Source organism: Sander lucioperca, chromosome 18, assembly GCF_008315115.2.
Source record: "Sander lucioperca isolate FBNREF2018 chromosome 18, SLUC_FBN_1.2, whole genome shotgun sequence".
NCBI classification, from domain to species: Eukaryota; Metazoa; Chordata; class Actinopteri; order Perciformes; family Percidae; genus Sander; species Sander lucioperca.
Window position 1 is genome coordinate 30637683 of NC_050190.1, and position 20698 is coordinate 30658380.

The 20698-nt window shown below is 41.7% G+C and overlaps 1 protein-coding gene and 1 long non-coding RNA gene across 4 annotated transcripts in view; both read right to left on the reverse strand.

The window, feature by feature from the left end:
- trappc12 (trafficking protein particle complex 12) overlaps window positions 1-20698 on the reverse strand; it is a 41310-nt gene that overhangs the window by 14263 nt on the left and 6349 nt on the right. For all 3 annotated transcript variants that reach the window (XM_031321435.2, XM_035994525.1, XM_035994524.1), the window contains exon 4: window positions 4293-4406. In XM_031321435.2, the coding sequence (XP_031177295.1) occupies window positions 4293-4406 (114 nt within the window). The remainder of the gene's footprint in view (window positions 1-4292; window positions 4407-20698) is intronic.
- LOC116065802 lies at window positions 8138-18774 on the reverse strand. The gene is made up of 3 exons (XR_004108818.2): window positions 18632-18774; window positions 10751-10753; window positions 8138-8148 (listed from the first exon to the last, which is right to left on the reverse strand). It is a non-coding gene; the product is annotated as an uncharacterized LOC116065802 (long non-coding RNA).

The window sequence follows — 20698 nt, forward strand, 5'->3', positions numbered from 1 at the left end:
TTAATATGCATTCATGTCTAAATGACATATAAACATATTTTCCTATTCTATTTTGCCTGGAAACGCTTCCAACACGCTCGCGTCTCACGTGAAAAATAGGTGTCGGTTCTATTTCTAGGTAGGCACGCGTCTCAGGCGCGGCTCGAGACGCGCGTGAGACGCATCCAGTGTGTAACCGGCCTTATCGGTCAGGACCCTATTTTAACGATCTAAGCGCACGGCGTGAAGCGCCTGGCGCAGGTGCGTTTAGGGTGTGTACGGATCCACTTTTGCTAGTTTGACGGCGGAAAAAAGGGTCTGTGCGCCAGGCGCATGGTTAAAAAGGGATTACTTAGTGTCTCAATTAATCAATAGGTGTGTTTTGGGCGTAACATGCAATAAACCAATCAGAGTGTCATCTCCCATTCCCTTTAAAAGCCAGGTGCGTTTGTACCTTGGCGCATTGCTGTTAGGATGGCGGATTTGCTAAGCAGGAAGGACAGATTTTCAGGAGAAGAAACTGATCTGCTCGTGTGTGTGAAGTGAAAGCACGCGAGCAGATAATATCATAATATTATTTTACACCGTAATATTTTTATTTGTAATCTTTTGCATGTTGATGTGCTGCTGCGCGTCCCTGTGTGTGTAACAAGCATAGGGTGCGTGCGCTGCGCAAGAGCCAAGAATGCACCTGAACACACCTCCCTGTAAGACCAGCATGCCCATGGGCGCAAAGATGGGCGCAGGGGCATTTGCTATTTAAACGATGGAAGGGAAACTGAAAACTGCGTCGGTCTTAAACTAGCAAAGACACTTGTGTCGGGCTTTGCGCTGTGCCGGGTGCAAGATAGGGCCCTCAGACTCTATGTCTATGTTTTTGTGTGTCTATTGCCACATTTCCACGGCATGGTATGGCACAGGATCCAGCGAGAGCGTTGTCGCGTCAAAGTTGATGTCACGCGCTATGACGATCAGCTAAGAATCCCGCCACATTGCCGGGGTACTATCTGCAGTGGAAAAGGAAATCTTGAAATGTACCTGGTACTAAGAGTGAGTGGAGGAGAGTGGAGTGGAGCTGTACAACGCAGTGAAAATGAGGCATTACCCTTTTGACTTAAACATCCTTAATTAGTCCCAAAACTGTAAATATTTCCCAGTTAATTTGGTCAGAATCCAATTATACAATAACATGCTCAATAATGTAATAAAATGTCTTGGCTTTCATTGTACATTGATAACATTTGAATCTATAATGCAATACATCATTGGTGCAGTATTTATTAAATCATCTCTTGTTCTTACATAATTAAAAAACGACATTATGGGGTTGCAATCCTGACGCAATGTTTTGTTCCAAAGCCCAACCATTTGATTTGTGTTTGGATTTTTCAAGGCCAATACTGATATTGATATTAAAGAGAATGGATCTGAAAGACGGAATCTGATGCCTTAATGTCCAGTATTCATTTTCTAACAGAAACAAAAGATAATGCCTTGAATGTATGTATTTAAGAATTGTGACCAAGATATGTACTGAGCTGGACATTTTATGTGTGAATCAAATGAATGAAAACGTCCCTGTGTTTATGCTGTGTAGAGCTTCTGCACATGTGAAGAGCACAGGCTGTTCCAGGACCATGTGGTGTTGTCATGAGCGTCTGACAGCACAAGTGCACTTGGACAGAAGCCCAGGCACGTGCAGTTGTGTCCTGATGTGATAGAGTTGGGGATGGACTACCTCCCAGTGATAAAACATGGAAGGATCCAGAAGCCCCTGAGCAGCATGGCAGCCCCCCAAAAACTGTTCTCGACCCATTTCTTGACTTTGTAACACCACAACATCCTCATTAAAGGTGCAGTAGGTAAGACTTATAAAACTAACTTTCTGTCATATTTGCTGAAACTTGTAACAGAGTATTTTTAAACTGTGGTATTAGTACTTTTACTTAAGTAAAGCTGCTTACACACCAACCAGATGGCCAACCGTCGGCAGAAAAGGCAGTTGGACTGATCAGTCTCCCCGAGTTTGTCAAAAAAATGCCTCAGAACACACCGAAGAGACGAGAAGTAATACGTCTCCATAACAGCAGGCGGCGCTAATCTGTGTTGTCGCCCAAAAATAAAAACTGGCAGCTGATTGGACGAACCCGTCACATGGGTCTGGTTTCTCTGGAAATTCAAAGACAGACTGTCATGGCGGCTTGTTCAGAATACGATCTCATATTGTACTAAAATAGTTCACCGAAACGTGTTTCTGAAAACATTTTAAGCGAGAAATAGGCCGTGCAGTTGCTGAATCTGTCTTCATTTCAGATCAACAAAGGTCAGTTTAAAAGATTTTCGTCAGATTTTGAGAGACTCTAGTCACGCTCATTCCGCTCCCCGTTTCCGGGTTAGCACTCTACTACCTCCGACTGCCAGCAGTGCCCGCCCCGCCGATTATACATGTCAAATCGGCCAAAATGAAGGACGACAGCCCGTCGGACGGACGACGGCACGGAACACACCGAACAGACTCGAGTCACTGACCTCGCCAGACTGTCTGATGGCCGATTATCGGCTCTGTGTGTCCGGGCCTTAAAGGATCTGAATACTTTTTCCACCACTGATAACAGCCTAGGCGAATTTATAGTGTAAAACGTCTTTATGATGCACTTGGAACTATGGGAGGACACAGGGAGCCTCAAGAAAATGTTGACTGACTGTGTAAAGCATGTAATCTGCTCTCTTGCGTGCACATTTTGTCACATGTTCATTGTATAGTGCCATCTAGAGAGTGTAGAGAAGAAATAATGATTACAGCATTGTCATTTGTAAGATTACTTCTATAAGGCCTAACAGTAGCTACCAAGTTTTTTTAATTTATTTTTTATTCCACGTGGATTTCAAAAGGAAGACAATTTAACCCTTTAACATCCACTTCCCTTATGGAGATTGTACACCTTAATTAAAACAATTTTGATCATTCCCTTATGATGCATTTAAACATTTTCAAGGATTTATTACTTTGTTGGACCATCAGACTGCTTGAAAGGTAGGGAGAAAAAATATCCTTTTGGTTTTAGTTGTATACTCTGCCATGCATCTGTAAGATGATAGTCTGATCTATCTATACGTATATTACACGTCCACATTTATGTAACTTCCTATAGGACTTCCAGTTTTGAAAAATATTCAATACCGGTACCAATATCAATACCGTGACTTCGATACCGGTTCCTAAACTATACTTTTTTCGATACCAAATGTTATGAAATCCATTTTAACAAAAAGAACATTACGGCACACATTTATATTTTTCAGCTACTACGTGAGCCGTCTCTGTGTAACATAGAGTTTTCCTGCGTGTCTCTCTGACGTGTAACGTTAGACAGCCAATCACAAACATAACTAGAGCTTGGTAGAAGCATGCTGCATGCTTATTGGCTCACTGACGCTGATAAGATTTGCTCATTAGGTATTGAATGATGAGGCATTTTTGTGATACTCAATACTAAGGAGGCAATTCGGTCGGTGCCTAAAAAGTATTGAATTCTGTACCCAGCCCTAGTGCTAATGTCCTGTGGGAAGAACAGTTGGTGGTAAAAGGTTAACAGAGATGCCTATTAGTCATAATTTTGTTGTGATGCATATTAAATTTAGAAGAAAACACAACTAAAACTAAAAACACATTAAATCGTTTTAAAAAGGGCCACACATTCAAAACCTGGATTTCAAAACTGCCAGGATGTTTAAGAACGTAGAACAAATTGTAATATGCAGCATGAGGCAAAAACAGGGTCGATTAACTTAAAGTCTCATACACTGAGCTTACCACAGGGGTGGCCTTCTTAATGAGCTTATGCAACCATCCATCTTCTGGATGGAGCTCCACAAACCCAGCCATAAAAATGTGCTAGCAGCAACACTAACAAATAGTATAAAAGGACAGTAGAACAAAACTAACAAGTTAGTGGTCATGTCTTACAAACTGTGCTGATGTATTCTAGGAGCGGGAGAAATTCTATTATCAGTTTGGATACTAAACAAAATGACCAAAAAAATGTAATGAACTCTTATAACAAAATAATAGGGTAACAAATAACAGATAAATTGTTATACAATTTCAGTGAGAACATTTCAATACATAATTCTTTAAGTGCAAGCGCATTCTTGGGTTTATTTTCAGCTAAGTTCATTTTTAAGTGCTATTTTGTAATTGTTACATTAATCTGTAGAACAAGACCTGTCTTGGCTTCACTTCCCATCACTCTCCAACGCAGAGAGACAGACAGATGAATGGATAGATGAAGAGAACGTCGCTGGCGTCTTACCTGCAGTGAGTCGGTGGTGTGGGAGGTTGGCTGGCCAGCCTTTCCGTATCCCTGACCATGAGCTGTCAGCAGCCGGCCCATCAGATCTATCGCAGCCCGCCAGTTTTTACTGCTCTGCAGGGGAGAAAAAACACAGCACGCTGGATCTGAAACACACACCGTGACTGAGTGATGGAAAAATAGACGAAGACCTGGGGGCTAAAACATATCACTGCAGTTCCAGCTATCATGATCACAAACACACTCAAGGGGACACATCACTAACAAGGTATCACTTCGGAACAACCGACGAATATTCAAATGCATCCATTGAACCACCCACATTTCTCAGGGTCTGGGCCTGTCTCCAGTGTTCTCCCTCAAGGACGAATGTTTCAGCAAATTTAAAGGATAATTCCTGTTTATTACAACTTGGGTCTGATATATTAGTCATAGTTTCAGCTATCATTTCTGAGTCCTGGGAACTTGGCAAAATTACAACATACTCTATGACAAGGTCCGATGGCAAAAATCAGTCTTCAACCTAAGCTTGACAGTTCATTCTTCACCTAGGAAACAACGGTTTCAAACCAATCTCAACTCAAGGTCCACTTACTCACTTGTTCTGGAGCTTTTTCTTGAATTTCCCCTTGGAGATCAATAGAGTATCAATCTTTTGGCCATATCACACAGTCCAGCAAAAGACTGGGTTTGGTCAGTTGCCATGGACATGCAGATGCTCAAACATTACATATTCCTAAGGCTGAATACAAAATCATTCAGAAATCACAATCTATTTGTGTGTGTGTGAAATGTATGCTCCATATACTGCAGTGCCCTCAAACATTCCCACAATGGAGCAAAGAGTAGCAAAATAATGGACTAACTTTTCCATTGGTAGAACTGGCTTCTCAGTTGGTCGCACCCCTTTCTTGCTACAGCACGGTATTAATCAATGACTTTGCATGCTGATGAATATTTAATAAAAATAAATAGAAAAATAGTTCATTTGCATACTTAAGTTTTGCATTGATGTAAGGAGTGACAGTGACTTGAGACTTGATATTTTCTAAATATTTTAATCTAACTGCTATCTGAATATTACTTTCATCTAACCGCTAAAAAAAAGGTTGGTCCTGTATCAGCCCCTACAGGTTTTGTGTTTCTTACGGTTGTTGTGCATCTTCAGAGTTTCGAGCTTAAACTGTGTTTTTTAATAAAAAAAACTGTGCTGGAAATTAAAACACCTGTGTCATTGTTACCTCACTGTTTGGTCCCTAACAAAGTTCCTTTATCTTACATGACAGTGCTAACTCTAAACTGATAATGTCACATCTAATGCTGCAAAACAAAAGTCACTACATATGAAATGAGGCAGGTGTGGGTGTAAGCGCACAACTGAGAGTGTTCACACCGATGTGTGGGACTGCCAGCCATTGAGGCTGGAGGACAAGGCGCCTACTCACACAAACACAGTGGACAAGTGAGCATGCACACACACACACACACACACACACACACACACACACACACACACACACACACACACACACACACACACACACACACACACACACACACCTTGATATTAGCAGCATCTGCTTCCACAGGAGGTGGTACAATAGGTAAGTGGGGGACAGAGGTGATGAGGTGGTGGTGGCAAAGGGGTGGGGGGAGAGGGGTAGAGTCACCCACCCCATCAACACACATGACAAGGTCGGCTCCCTGATTGGGTCCTAAGTGCTGTGTCATTCATCACAGCCAGGGTGCTAATTAGGAGAGCGAGAAAGAGAGAAGGCTACTTTCTCTCTAGTCATCTTTATCACAAAACTCATCAGCCTTTTCCCTCTCTTCTCTCTGTTGTAGCTGTCCTCGCTTCCCCATTCATCTTCTCTCCTTCTTCCTCTCTTCCCATTCATCTTCCCTCCTCCTTTTTTCTCTCTCTTGCCTGCCTTGCTGCCTCTCTCTCTTCCTCAGGATTCTCCAATACTTTCCTTCTCCCTCCATCTTGACGCTTCCTCTTCCCTATCGCCTATACGCTACCGCCCCTCCCTCGCTCTCCTCTCCTGCCTTGTGCCAGTAACTGCGCTGCCTCTGAATCTTCATTAGGGGGGGAAATGAAGCTGAAAACGAGGAGGCAGCCTGGATGGCCAAAAGCAGCTGCAGTCACTCTCTCTCTCTCTCACTCACACTCACACACACACACACACACCCTACAGTACACTACTGCTAAGCCACAGAGCATAAGAAGACAGGTGTGTGAGGGTGTTATTCTAGGTGTCTGTGTGAGATTAGGATGCCCTACACACACACCCACAGACACCCCCTACAGTACACTACTGCAAAGCCACAGGGCATAAGAAGACAGACGTGTGAGGGTGTTATTCTAGGTGTCTGTGTGAGATTAGGATGCCACACACACACACACACACACACACACAAACACACACACACACACACACACACACACGATATGGATGGAATAAATCTGGCCCACATGTAGTGAAAGAGCACAGAAGTCAAAGTTGGCCATAGTGGAAGGAAGAAAAGAAAAACCAGAAACTCTTGGCCAAAAGAGTTGAAAAAAGAAAACAAGGAGCAGTGGGTAGCAGAGTGGAGAGGGGGAGATGAGGAGAAGAGAGTTGAGGGCCAAGGGAGCTGCAGAGAAGCACCGCAAGGAGCTAAAGTGAAAAAAGACCCCACAACGCTGGAAAAGTAAACTTCAGCTCAGGCCTTATGTAACGATGCAGCATTGCTGCTACGCATAACTTCATGGTCTGATATTATCTTACACCAGCCTATAATCTTAGGTCTTGAACCATACCAATCCAAACCAAACATTACAGGCATATCGTAATACAGGAGCTGTGAACTGAGCAGACAGCAGGCAGGCTTTGTGTCTTAAGAGGCAATCTTCTGTGACTAGAAGGTCTCAGGGTCAGTCTCCATTAAAGATAGTTTGCGATTGTGAGCGCCCTTGAGCGAGATAATGACGGACGTCTCTGCTTTACTGTCATCTCAAATGGTTGAACCTGAGTTCTAACCCCGCTGATGAAAAAAGTGCAAGAACAATCACAGACTGGACAGTTTATTTTTAAACAGCATTATCATATTATTTTAGTGAGAACTCATAAATAACTACAAATAACTAATGTTAGGGAAATCTGTTTATGTTTTGTTTACGCGTTTCTGGATTTTTTTTTTTATTATATATATATATATATATCGGCCGATATATATTGGATTTTTAAAATCACCAAATATTTGTATCGATATCGGCCTGAAAAATCCTTTATCAGTCGGGCTCTAGTATGTAGTTATTATGTATTGTCTTGTCTCCAGCTGTCAAAATAACCTGACTAAAATTCATACCATTATTCAGTCTAATATATTTTCAGTTTCCACTTTTGTCTAATAGTGTTTTTACACAGACCTGGTGTAGCCCGCTTTAGTCACACTGGGCAGTGCTAATCTGGGATCACATGTGTTTCCACAACAGGGGATAACCACACTTTAGTTGTCCAGCTTAGCAGCACGGCCAACCGGGGCCAACCTGTGACAATCTCCGCCCTCAAACCAAGCAGCGTCTTGCACTGATTGGCTAAAAACTTGAGGTTAGGTTGGTGACTAGAGAAAAGACACCATCTCTATGGATAAAAGACAAGAGACTTGTAACTGAATGTCTCTGGTTTGGAGTGAAGTTTCACTTCTATGTTTGTAATATCATCGAACAGATTCCTTACGGGTTGTATTTGAGCTGTGTTTAGTTGCTGCTAATGCAAACTTAACATTTCCCGTTGCTGCTGCTGGCCAAGTAAGTGTAAACTAGGGATGCACCGAATCCAGATTTTTGGGGTTCGGCCGAATACCGAATCCACTGGTTAAGATTCTGCCGAAACCGAATCCTACTCCCATCCTCACTCCATTAACAGAGTAAACACATTAAAGAAGTAAACAATGTCCACAGCAGTATATTTTTCATTTTATTTTAACTGTAAAAAAGAAGAATAGGCAACATTACTGGTTAACACAAGGTTTTAGCTGTGACTATCCTTCCTTTGCCGTACCTGAAGTTGCTGCATTTTGGCTGCCGTCTGTAGATTCCTTCATGCACAACTGGTATTCTTTCAGATGTTTCATACGCAAATATTTTAACAGTGGTGATGTTGTGTATTGTTTAGGGTCCTTGCCACCACGAGACAAATCGGCATTGCAAATTTTTCTTTTGACTGAAAGTACTGCCAAACAACACTTTTTCCGCTCACAAGTTCCATTTTCACTTTCTCACAGCCTGCTGCATTGAACGCTCCACCTACGTAAACACCTTCCCGTAATCAACGGCGGAGTCATTACGTCGACCAGCGTAGCGAGGCGTAGTGCAAGCGTAGGGTTTGGTGGAAAAAAATTCTAAGGTTCGGCAGAAACCGAACTCTGTCAAAAAGCCCAATATTCGGCCGAATCCGAATCCTGGATTCGGTGCATCCGGTTTTCCCCACCATCAAAAAACATGTACTAGGTTTCTCCAGTCAGTGCCCTTGATCAAGGCACTGGCTCAGATCTGGAGTTGGTCCCCGGGCGCTGTAAATGGCTGCCCACTGCTCCCTTGAGGGATGGGTTAAATGCAGAGAATGAATTTCGCTACATGTATGTGACAATAAAGTACCTTACCTAAATGACAACCTAATAGTGGCGCTAGAGGGGGTCAGAGGATCACCCAAATCAATACAATACATTGTCTGAGAACCATGAATGTCTGTACAAAAGTTGGTGCCAATCCATCTTTTAGAAAACATTGAAGCAAATGGGATCACCAAAAGACATTAGGGTCCATCCTCTGGGCACCATAGATATCTGTCCCAGATTTCAGGCTAATTCATCCATTAGCTGTTTCAGTCTGGATCAAAGTGGTGGACAGACCTTACGACATTACCATCCCTAGAGCCTTGCTGCTAACATGACTAAAAAGTTCAGGTGAACTTCTCATTTAAGAACATACAAAGTGCTTTGTGATAGTTTGTCATAAATGCCATTATGCATACAAACCACGCTGTCACTCCCCAGGTTTGAATGATTTCAATTAACACAGAAAGGGTGTTGGGAGGACATAAAAATAGAAAAACAATAGGCTGATGGTGATTAATAATTTAGCTCAGCTCAAATGGCTCCGCAATAAGGCATAATCAGATCCCCCCAAATCAAATGAGGAGGCATTCCCATGGTGATTTATTGCCAGTGACATTAAATTAGGAATTGACTACAAAGGCTTGGTGAAAGAAGTGTGTAATGGAATTGTGTAGGCATAAATCTAGCACGATAGCGGGGTAGGGAGCTATTTTCTTTTGTTTGCTGCTGCTTGTTTTTGAGGACGGTGGATACTACTCCTGCCTTTGGTCCACACAGAACAAATACACCACACAAAAGAAGGAAGATAGGAAAGAAGGAAGAGGGGAGAAGTCAGATATGACCCCACAGAGTGACAGTGTGGTACTCAAGATGGTTCCCAAAGTAAGTGCTCAAACCCAAGAGCCACTGTGGCAGCTAGGGTTGAGTACCAAAACGCGGTGCCAATAGGGCACCGGTTCCGATGTAAACGGTAGAAACGAGACCGAATAAGAACGAAAATATCGGTGCCTGATTTTTTTCAGAAGCATTGCTGCACAGGACGCTACGTTTCCGTTAGCTAGTAGCTGGGTTAAACACAATGGTTATAATGCTGACAGTTCACTTTAAAGCGATATAAAGTGTGACTGTATTTCCCTGTAGAGGATTCCAACAGCGCGACGTAACAGTCTGACTGCAGCTGCCGTTGTCGGAAAAACAACACAGACGGTGCGTTCACTTGAAACTCACCAGCCTTGTGGTGCATTCAAAGTTATTGTAAAATACCCTTTTCCCATCTGGTGCTTGTTTTTGTCGTTTACCAGCAATTTACTGGTGAAATAAGTCACTGTTATAAGTTATTGTTATTACATTATTAATCAATCATTTAATTTTGACTATATGGCCTTAGCAATAAATAAGCCGTTCTTTAATGTCGCCAACTGTCGTTTTGTGCTCCTTTTTTATATTTTAAATTATATACATTATAAATATATTATATATATTTCGGTTCAGGTACCGGCACCGTTTTAAAAGTATCGTTTTATCACCGGTATCGGAAAAAACCCAAACGATACCCAACCCTAGCGGCAGCTCAAACCTTTCAGTGACACAGAGAGGCAAACTGTAGACCTGTAACCGGAAATGCAAAACCAGAAATGCTCAGCCATGGCGTTGCTTGCTTATTTCGTTCATCATATGTCTTTTATCTTATAAAGAACTCCACATGGACATGCTAAAAACTTGTTTTTCCATTGGAGGGGGTCTTTAACTTCAAAGAGAGCACATGCCTAAAGCATGTTCAGCATTACAGAAAACAACATGGATTGTAATTGAAAAATCTGACTTCAGTAGTACTACAATGCTTTACACACTCCTACATACTCACACCCACTCAGACAAATGTGTGCATTGAAAATGTACACACATTACGCTCACACACACACAAACACATATACATAATTAGTCTCGTCGCAAGTTTAAAAGAGGTGAGGCTTCTAAAATGTGTTGGCGATCGTAAGTGTGCCTTTCCTTTGGTGAGTAAAAAAAAAAGAAAAAAGACCTGCATAACAGAGCTTGGCGAACAAACGAACGCCCACTTGTTCTCTCACAAGACCCGAAGCCTCCAGGCGGATCAGACTTAAAAAGGCTTCCTCACACCAGCTTTGGTTAACACAGGGAGCTCCCGTGCTACTTCAATTAAGCCCCGGCATTTTAGATTAAACAGATGTAGTGGAAAAAAACAACATTTGTTATATGCTAAAAGTGCATACCAGTCATTGCAACAGTGGCTAACTTGACTTTGATGCCTCTGTAGTTGGTCTACAGACACTTGAACCAGGGGACAGAATATTGCCCTCAAGCTAGAGGACAGTCTGCTTGGCTACTGTACTGATATGAACTTCACACAGCATCCATTTTGTCTCCCACAGGAGATCGCCGGACTCCTCAAACAGTATCACTGAGGAGACGTCGAGACAACAACTGGCATCATATATTATGTGAAGACACCGTACTAGCTCATGGCCTGTAAGAGAACTCCACATAACACTCCCTAAGATGGCTCAACACAGCTTCAAAGTTCTAAGTGATGCTCCTCTGGGTAATATTAACCACTGATGGACTAGTGGGCTACTGGATAACTTTTGATTTTTGGTTTGGTTGTCAACAATAACAGAACGCCCCACTTCCCTTTTCCTCTGAGAATGCTGCTGAGAACTGTTTTAAACAGAACTTCTTTCTCAGGCCTGATTCATATCCAACGACTCACAAGGTACAACACACACGGTCATTTTTATCCAATACTGCGAGACCTGAAATTTTACACTGACCTACTTGGTAAGGTTACTAATTGGCCCTCATTTAAATATTGGACTTACGAAAGTAATTGCTGAGATCTGGGAATACAGTGACATCATTACAACAAAGTCCGATGAATCAGAATCACAAAGAAAGATGGGGTTAAAAACATCAGCTGTCAGACAATTAAGAAGGCAAAAATGTCTATACTGAACTACAAAACAGCCACAAAACCTGGACATAGAGAAGGGTGATATTCGCCAAAATGGGGATAATGACACACACATATTCTACAATAAGTCTTTTGTCTCCAAGTAGGAATGCACCGATCTGACTTGTTCAGTCCCGATACCGATGCCTGGGCTTTGTGTATCTGTCAATACCCGATACCGATCCGAAACCGTTGTTGAATTAATAATAAACTGTATACCTTCCACCTAATACTTTCTCTCCACCATGTGGAAGAGACTAAAGGCACCAGACTTTCCTAACTAAACATTACTTTCCTAACTAAGACAAAATAACATAGATGTAATGTATTGAATTCTTATTTATTTGTTATTTAAAAAACAATTGTGCATTCAAATCGAAAATAGAATGTAATCAAACTTCTTAAAATAAATTTAAATAAATAAAATGTAGCAGTAGAAACTAAATAGTGAATACTCTTCCAGCATGCGACACACGTGCTGCTGACGAATGACGTAGGATGTGCTGCGACGGAGAAAAAAAATAAAAATAAACTGGATCGGCCCGTGGATCTGTTAATTTTTCCGATAACCGATCCAGATATTTTGTCAATATTGGGGCCGATATCCGATCTTAATATCGGATCGGTGCAACCCTATCGCCAGGTGTAGATAAACTCAACCAAAGAAAGAACACTGTGTGAAGTGGGCGAGCTTGGATGCATGTGTGCCATATGTTAGTAGAACTGCAGCGACATATCACTAAGAATCAGCATATACCACTAAAACAAAAGTGGCTTACCATCAGCATCCCAATCTGGACCAAAATGTGACAGCGTTCCTGGCCTGGATATCCTACACTATTCCCAGTCAGATTTTGCAGATTTTTGCATTTGATAATTCAAATGGTGTTTGTTTCTCCATTGTCAACTAGATAGGCAAAATGTGGCCATATTTCACTCCTGGTAGACTGGTTCAAACTGACTAGCTATTTTTATTCTGTTTAAATTACTGTATGCGGTGACTCCCTCTAATTTGGTCGATCTTCCACCTTTGAAAAAATAATTCAAGTCTCTTAGAAGTTATTTCTACCTTATGTCTATTATAGAAAATGTTGGTTATTGAGGTTGGAGGTTATATGAACTGAGTTTGGTTGGCTGTCCTGGCCTCCCCTCTACTTCTCCCTTTGTCTTCCCAGTGACCTCTGCTGCGTGGTCAGCAGTGGGCTAGTCTCTGGCTCAGCACCACCGTGGGCTGGCCTCATCTGTCTCTCTCATTAGCAATCACCCCATTCTCTCCTCCTCTCCCCCTCTTTTCCTCCATCTCCTTCATCTCTTTCTGCCTCCCCTCTGCACTATCCACCATAGACACTAACCTCTCTTTCCTCCCACAGTGTGATGCCGTCTGGGCTTGGGGCCAGCATATATGTGTGTGTGTGTGTCTGAGTGTGTGAGAGAGAGAGAGAGAGAGAGAGAGAGAGAGAGAGAGAGAGAGAGAGAGAGAGACCCACCTTGGCTGGGTCAGACAGACACACCCCCATAATCACTGCAACAACCCAGCTGCTGCATCGCACTTTGATATCATTGCTGTAACCTTTACTTGTCATTATCGTAACCTTTTTAAATAGCTGTCATTTCCGCCACCAGTTACACTTGCAAGCCTATGCACCGTCAGCTTTTGTAGCGCTGAAGGGCATGTTTAAACCTTAGTGGTTGTTGTTTTCACCTTGCTCTGTTTATGTTGGCAGCAGCCATATGCTCAGACCGATTGTAAAAGTACAGAGGGTGTTTAGCCTCTTGGTATGCCATTGCCAGCATAAGGGATCATTCAAGTTTATTACAACTTGGGACTTATTATTAATTTTTTTTTTTACTTTTTGCCACTGTTGCTATTGGTGATCATAAAAAGGCACTTACCAAGTTATTAGGTCTGCATTGGTTTGTGTATTACGATTATAGATTTTGTTGGTAAGATATATAGGCTGAGGAATAATGAAGGATTTACGATTATTATGCATTAATTTCACACACACTACTAATGTATAAAACTCTTTAGATTTGAATGTGCTATTTATTGCTGCCTCTGGAAACAGAAATAACACAGTAACAGTTTTGATGTTTTAGTAAAATTGAAAAAGAAATTGAGAACATCTCTCATGCAGTGTTATTAAGCTAGTGTACAGTAGTAGCCTCCATATTTCTAATAAGCACGGCACTTTAAGCTGGTGCACCGCTGGAAGAACTTTGTTTTCGTTTTGTGCAAGTTGCAACAGTTCAGTTCTGTGCAACAGAAGCAGGGCTCTTTGATTTACAATTGCTCTCGTATTTCCCGACGTATCATCTGGTGTTTTTCTGTGTTTCGTGGGAATTTAGAGCAACTAGAGGGGTTAATGGCTATATAGTCTCGGATATTTAGACCTTCCTCCACAGCGCTGCAGAGGAGGTATCTGGCTAGTCCACACAGCATTCCGGGATGGGAGAAAACGTGCTCTGGTTTATTGGCATTTCTTAAAACCAATCACAATCGTCTTGGACGGTGCTAAGAGCCGGACGGAGCCACGGTGCCTCTGCAAAATAGCCTCGGGGAAGAACTTGTTTGGGTGGAACATGTGTACGTTCAAAAGTTGTTTTAGTCGTGCAACAGAAAACTCAGATAGTCTAGCTAGCTAACGGTACCGGTGCTTTTCATGGGAAAATGCTACATATTATAGCTTTAAGTCATTTATCAAGCAAAAATACCAACCATTATCTTGTCTCAAATGTGAAGATTTGTCTGCTCGACTCTATTATTGAATATCTTTGGGTTTATTAATGGTTGTTTATGTACAATATAGATACTTAGTTGCAACCGTAGTTGTTGTACATGTATAATTACTCATACAGTTCCTTAAAATGACATGAAAGCAGAAGTCACAATGCTGTAGTCCAAGTATTTTCCTAAAAATGTATTGAGGCATTGAGACATTTCTAAAGATACTTCTCAGCAGTGCATTGCAGTGCTACAGTATGCCTGACAAAAAAAAAGCATATGAAGTCTTACTTTACATGGCGATTCATTAGAAAGAAGCATTGAGTGTGTTTTTATGCGTGCAATGGCAGCTCTCCTACAGAGACTGGGTGACGTCCACGTTCACCAGATGATGGGAGTGACACATACAAAGAAACCGAGGGAGAGAGGACACGCAGCATCTTCTTGTTAGATCCCTTGTGTGTAAGTGTGTTCAGTGTTCATTTGTGCACTCAGGGCATGAGTGTGTACAGAGTGTATTAGGGCTGCACAATATATCATGTTTTTGTCATCGCAAAATCAACTGGTGCAATAAACACATCGTGAAAGGCTGTGACATATCGCTAAAGACACTCACACAGAGATTTATTTTGTTAGTTGAAAGAAAATATCAGTAGATAACTGCACTTTAAAATGTTACTGTCATTCTTCTTTAGTAGTGCCTTTTTATATTCAATAATCAATTTCGATAAAAGAATAATGAAAATGATTTCCTGTCATTTGTTTTTTAAATTGAACAATTTGTTGTATTTTAGCAAAATACTGAAAGCAGCAGAAATGCAGAACTAGGTACACTATCGTTGTTTACAATAACAGTGTACTGTTTATTTATTGCAATAAATATCCTTATCGAGAAGATATTTTCCTCATATTGTGCAGCCCTAGTATGTATGTATGTATGTATGTATGTATGTATGTACAGAGTGAGTGTGTACGGTGGCAGTGGATGCAGTTACACTCTGGTTCTGCAGCATGACTCATTCTGCCAGATCATAGCGAAACACACACACACACACACACACACACACACACACACACACACACACACACACACACACACACACACACACACACACACACACACACACAAGAATCAAGCTCTATGAACTGACTACTATCTTCATCCAAGCAAAAGACCATACCACAAAAGGATGATCACAGCAAATATAGGATAGCATAAAATGTGCTTAAAGCGTGTAAGCGCATACATGTCGATACTTGTTACCCACTGACATGTGAACACAATCTCTCACACACACACACACACACACACACACACACACACACACACACAGGATGACACATACATGCTCCAGGTCAATTAAAGCATCCCAGATAATATGTGACTGATCAGCTGTGTTGACAACATCAAGCTGTACCAGGCTACACTTTAAACGGCCACATGCTAACTAACATATCCATGTCCATGTGTATGTATGTGCGTAAGCCTGTGTGTGTGTGTGTGTGTGTGTGTGTGTGTGTGTGTGTGTGTGTGTGTGTGTGTGTGTGTGTGTGTGTGTGTGTGTGTGTGTGTGTGTGTGTGTGTGTGTGTGTAGGTTCTGCTTGTGCACATCCTCATTTTCTCAATTTCACTTTCCCCTCCCAGCTTAGTGAGCTACATCACCTACGACAGCTTTGATCTATGAGTTTGTTTGATCTTAGAAGTTTGAGTATTTCATAATTTATTGGTAAGTAAATCATATGAATGCAAGAAGATGGCGGTAGATACAGAAGGCAGACGGTGTCTGATTAATTCATCAGTTGGAGTGACTCAGTCAATGGGTATTATGTCAGCAAAGCTGTCACACGGGGGCTGCTCTGATCGAGACCAAACAGGGCTCCGTATTTGGGAGCAGAACAACAAGGTGAGGCAGTGAATAGAGATGTTGTCCTTGAGCTGGAGGCCCTGGGTTCAATTCTCTGTGTCGGCGATCACCAGCCTTATTGAAGTGTTGTTGAACGAAACACTGAATCTCAAGGAGCAGCAGGAAAGCTGTTCTGTAGCCGACTCTGACCTCTGGACTCCCAGTGAAAAGAGGATCTCCTTTCATCATATTATACGTGGGTTTCCTTGTTTTAAAAAAGTCTTTGGTGATGCCCGATGACACCATGCGCTAATTTGCGATACAGAGCATAAAGTCGAATCTATCGTGGTGGCTAAATATTCAGCAGGGCAAACTCTAAGCCTTTTTACACATTTGTAATGCTATTAAGAACTAGAAGGGCACTCGGAGAGCGCAGACCTCCGCCAAGGCATGCCCTATCTCACATCTCAATGTTAAATGCAGTGTGAAGTATTATTTATTTTTTCCGATTATTCCGACACCACACTAATGCAGCACAAAAGCCCTATCTCTCAATGTTAATCAAAGTGAAAAATAATTTGTGTATCTGTCTCCTGATTTGGATCCGCTCCAAAATTGAGTGGGTTCTTCAGTGGCCCATGCTACGCCCTTCCACACACGTTTCGAGAAGACCAGGCCAGTAGTTTTTAGTAATCGTGCTGACAGACAAACAAACCAAGTTTTAGGAGAAATGGCAGCTTGTTGTTGTTGCCGCCAACAAGGAGCAAATGTCAAAAGACTTTGCCCGACACGGAAAAGGTAAAGCAAATCAATCACATCACAAGTTCACTGAAAGTTTGATGGCCAAAGATCTGCACCCTACACTCAAGAAAAAGCAGGAATTACTGCGGTTGTAGTGGCATTAAGATGAAAATCATGGATGTCCACTGACACAGAATTCTTTGTCTATCATTCATTTGTATTGTTTCTTATTTAAGGATCCCTTACTAATTGTATGAACATACAATAACACTAACTTTGTAGAAATAACTCCATATCTCCCGACACACAGCATTAATGTTTCTTTCTTCGCTTGTCCCTTCGTTGACATATTTCCTGTAGGCCAACTACTAACTAGTACGTCACCTTTCAGGCTCACTGACTCTCTCCTTTGTATCACACACACACACACACACACACACACACACACACACACACACACACACACACCAATTGACTGCAAGCTGAAAGTACCATCCTCTGTGTGTATACATACACCAAGTCCAGAAGGCCCTTGAAATATGCACAGCAGTCCCATGCATAATACATGGGCACAGCAGGAGAAAAGAACTTGTGAGATGAGTGGATCTCCACCTCTCCATCGCTCCACTCCACCCCTCCCCTCCTCTCCTCTTTCTCCTCTCTCCATCACACTGTCTGCTGCTGCGCATATGTTTTAAATAACAACTGTCTCTCAGGGTCATTTGTGGGTCAGAAACGATGATGGAGGGAACGCATGAGGGCCTGAGAGAGAGATAGATGGCAGCAGAAAAGGGAATGAGGCGAGACCGCACGGTCACAAAGAAAGACAGGCATTTTTATGCCTGGCACAAGAGTAGCAGAGCAACGTAATATGAAGAGAAAGGAGACAAATGATTTACTTTTTTCAGTCAGCTGAGACCAGACCACCCAGCAGTTTCAGTAGAATCAGTGACTGTACAGGCTGACCAGGCTCCAGAAAGTGAAGTAATGTTCCAAAGCAACTGGTGCACTGCACATGCACATAACTTAAAGTCACTCACTGATTCATAACCTGGAGAAGCTGATTTTAGTTGTTTTGAGTTATGTGTAGGGCAGGGTACTAGGGCTGCACAATATCAGGAAAACATGTAATATGCGAAAAAATTGTTGAATATTGCAATGACGATATCACTTGCGATAATTAAACAAATTAAGTGTTAATGTCTTTCTGCTTTGCTGGCTAACACCTCACGTAATGCTCTTTACCACCTCAGTCAGTAGCGTCTACATGGGAAATAAGCATCTAGAGCAGTAGGGCTTCATCTCATTGGCCAAATATTTTGACAGGCATCATTTGTTGCAGTTCAAGCAGTCTTTGCGATACGTGTACCTTAATATCAACATTTACGAGAACGATAAATTTGCGATATATTGTGCAGCCCTACTGGGTACTGAATTGGACCTTTTTAGGCATCGACTGAATTGCCTCCTTAGGATCAAGTATTGAAAAATGCCTCGTCATTCAATCCCAAATTTCAATACCTAAGTAGTAAATCTCATCAGCGTCAGTGAGCCAATAAGCATGCAGCATGCTTCTACCTAGTTCTAGTAATGTTTGTGATTGGCTGTCTAACATTACACGTCGTAGAGGCAGGCAGGAAAAACTCTACGTTACGCACAAAGACGTAGTAGGAGCTGAAAAATATATAAAACGATTTTGGATTTTTTTTGACACCATGCGCTAATTTGCGAGGCAGAGCATAACGTCGAATCTATCGTGGTGGCTAAATATTCAGCAGGGCAAACTCTAAGCCTTTTTGTAATGTGTAATGTTTCAATTTATTTTTGTTAAAATGGATTTTATAAAATTGGTATTCGAAAAAGTATTGTTCAGGAACCGGTATCAAAGTCACGGTATTGGTATTGTTACCAGTATTGAAATATTTTGAATGATACCCAGCGCTAGTTATGTGCCTGTGGTTCCTGCCTTTCCTTATTTAACCTTTAAAAACAAATCTCAGCGTTATTATTACGGATGTCCCAATGAAGTCTTTTTGATCCTGAGTCCAATCCAATACTTACATTAACCTAAATGTTGATTAAATATGTATCTGACACATTGAAACAACAGCTGTAGCCAACTTAATCTGACACACCTTAATATTCACAAACTACTTGATCCAAACACTGAAGGCCCTGGTTAAAGTTTATAAGCTTAGGTTATTAATATGATATCAAGGAAAGTTTAACTGGAAGAATGTGTCTCCTGAAATTGACGTGAAGCGATCAGCTAGAGAGAAGACCTATCACTCTGTTGGAGTTGTTGGACCTACAAAAACATTTAATTATAATATTATTTAATATTTCTATACCACTAACAAGGCTCAAAATATCACCACACTTCAACGGTAGCATGATGAGGGTCCCTTCATGTAAACCGAAGCATTGAGAACCTTGTAAGTGTACAGACAGTTTATTAAGAAGATTAGAAGATTATAAAGACAGTAGCGTTCACGTATACAGGCAGGCGCCATCTTGGGAAAACAGTCATAACCTGTCGAACGCCGTGCAACCAGTAACATAGCTCAAGCACGGCGTTCGTCGTTCGACTGGTCGTGACCGTTTTCCCAAGATGGCGCCTGCTTGTATACGTGAACGCTACTGTCTTTATAATCTATCTTTTTAATAAACTGTCTGTACACAATGCTTTGGTTTACATGTAGGGACCCTCATGATGCTACCGTTGAAGTGTGGTGATATTTTGAGCCTTGTTAGTGGTGTAGAAATAGAGATTTCTTTTTATTTTACCCTCTGCCCCAAAGACTAGCATTACAAGCTAATCAGCGGTTTGCGCTAGCTTGTTTCAAGCTAGAGACATTCGATTAGCATGAAAACAGATCCCAGAGAACGGGCGACTCGGTACACATATGTTATTAACCCCTAGGTTCATTTTGCGCCGGAATTGTCCTTTAACTGGACAATAGACAAGTTTCATTTTGGCCTGCCATCAACGTACTCATGGAATTAAGGTTAATTAACGACAGCTGATATGACCTGCCACCAGAGGCGTTTGTCATCTTTACCGCTGAAATCGGCTAAAAATGAGAAGCTGCTAGCTGAATGTTTTCTACACTGATCTTTGCTAATGAGAAAGAGAGGAGTAATAACTGATTATTAACAGATTTATTATCCTCAGAGTTTAGTGAATTTTGCCAACTCGGCAGTGTCCAACTTAACATGTTTCCCACACTCAGAGTTTTACTAGCCTCATGTATTTTTACTGGCGTGAAAAAAAGACTTTTCCCTCAAACTGTTAATTTATTGATTGTATGATTCGTCCAACATTTGAATATTAATTTCATTCATATTATTACATTTCTTCTGCCTCCTTGAGCCATCACAAGTGAAGTGACTCATGCTGTGATTGGCGGAAACACTGTCGACTGGCCAATCAACTTGCCCAACATACTTTTTTTTACTGGCCCTGGGCCATTGCTTATGTCGAAACCGTCCTGGTGTCAGAACAGTC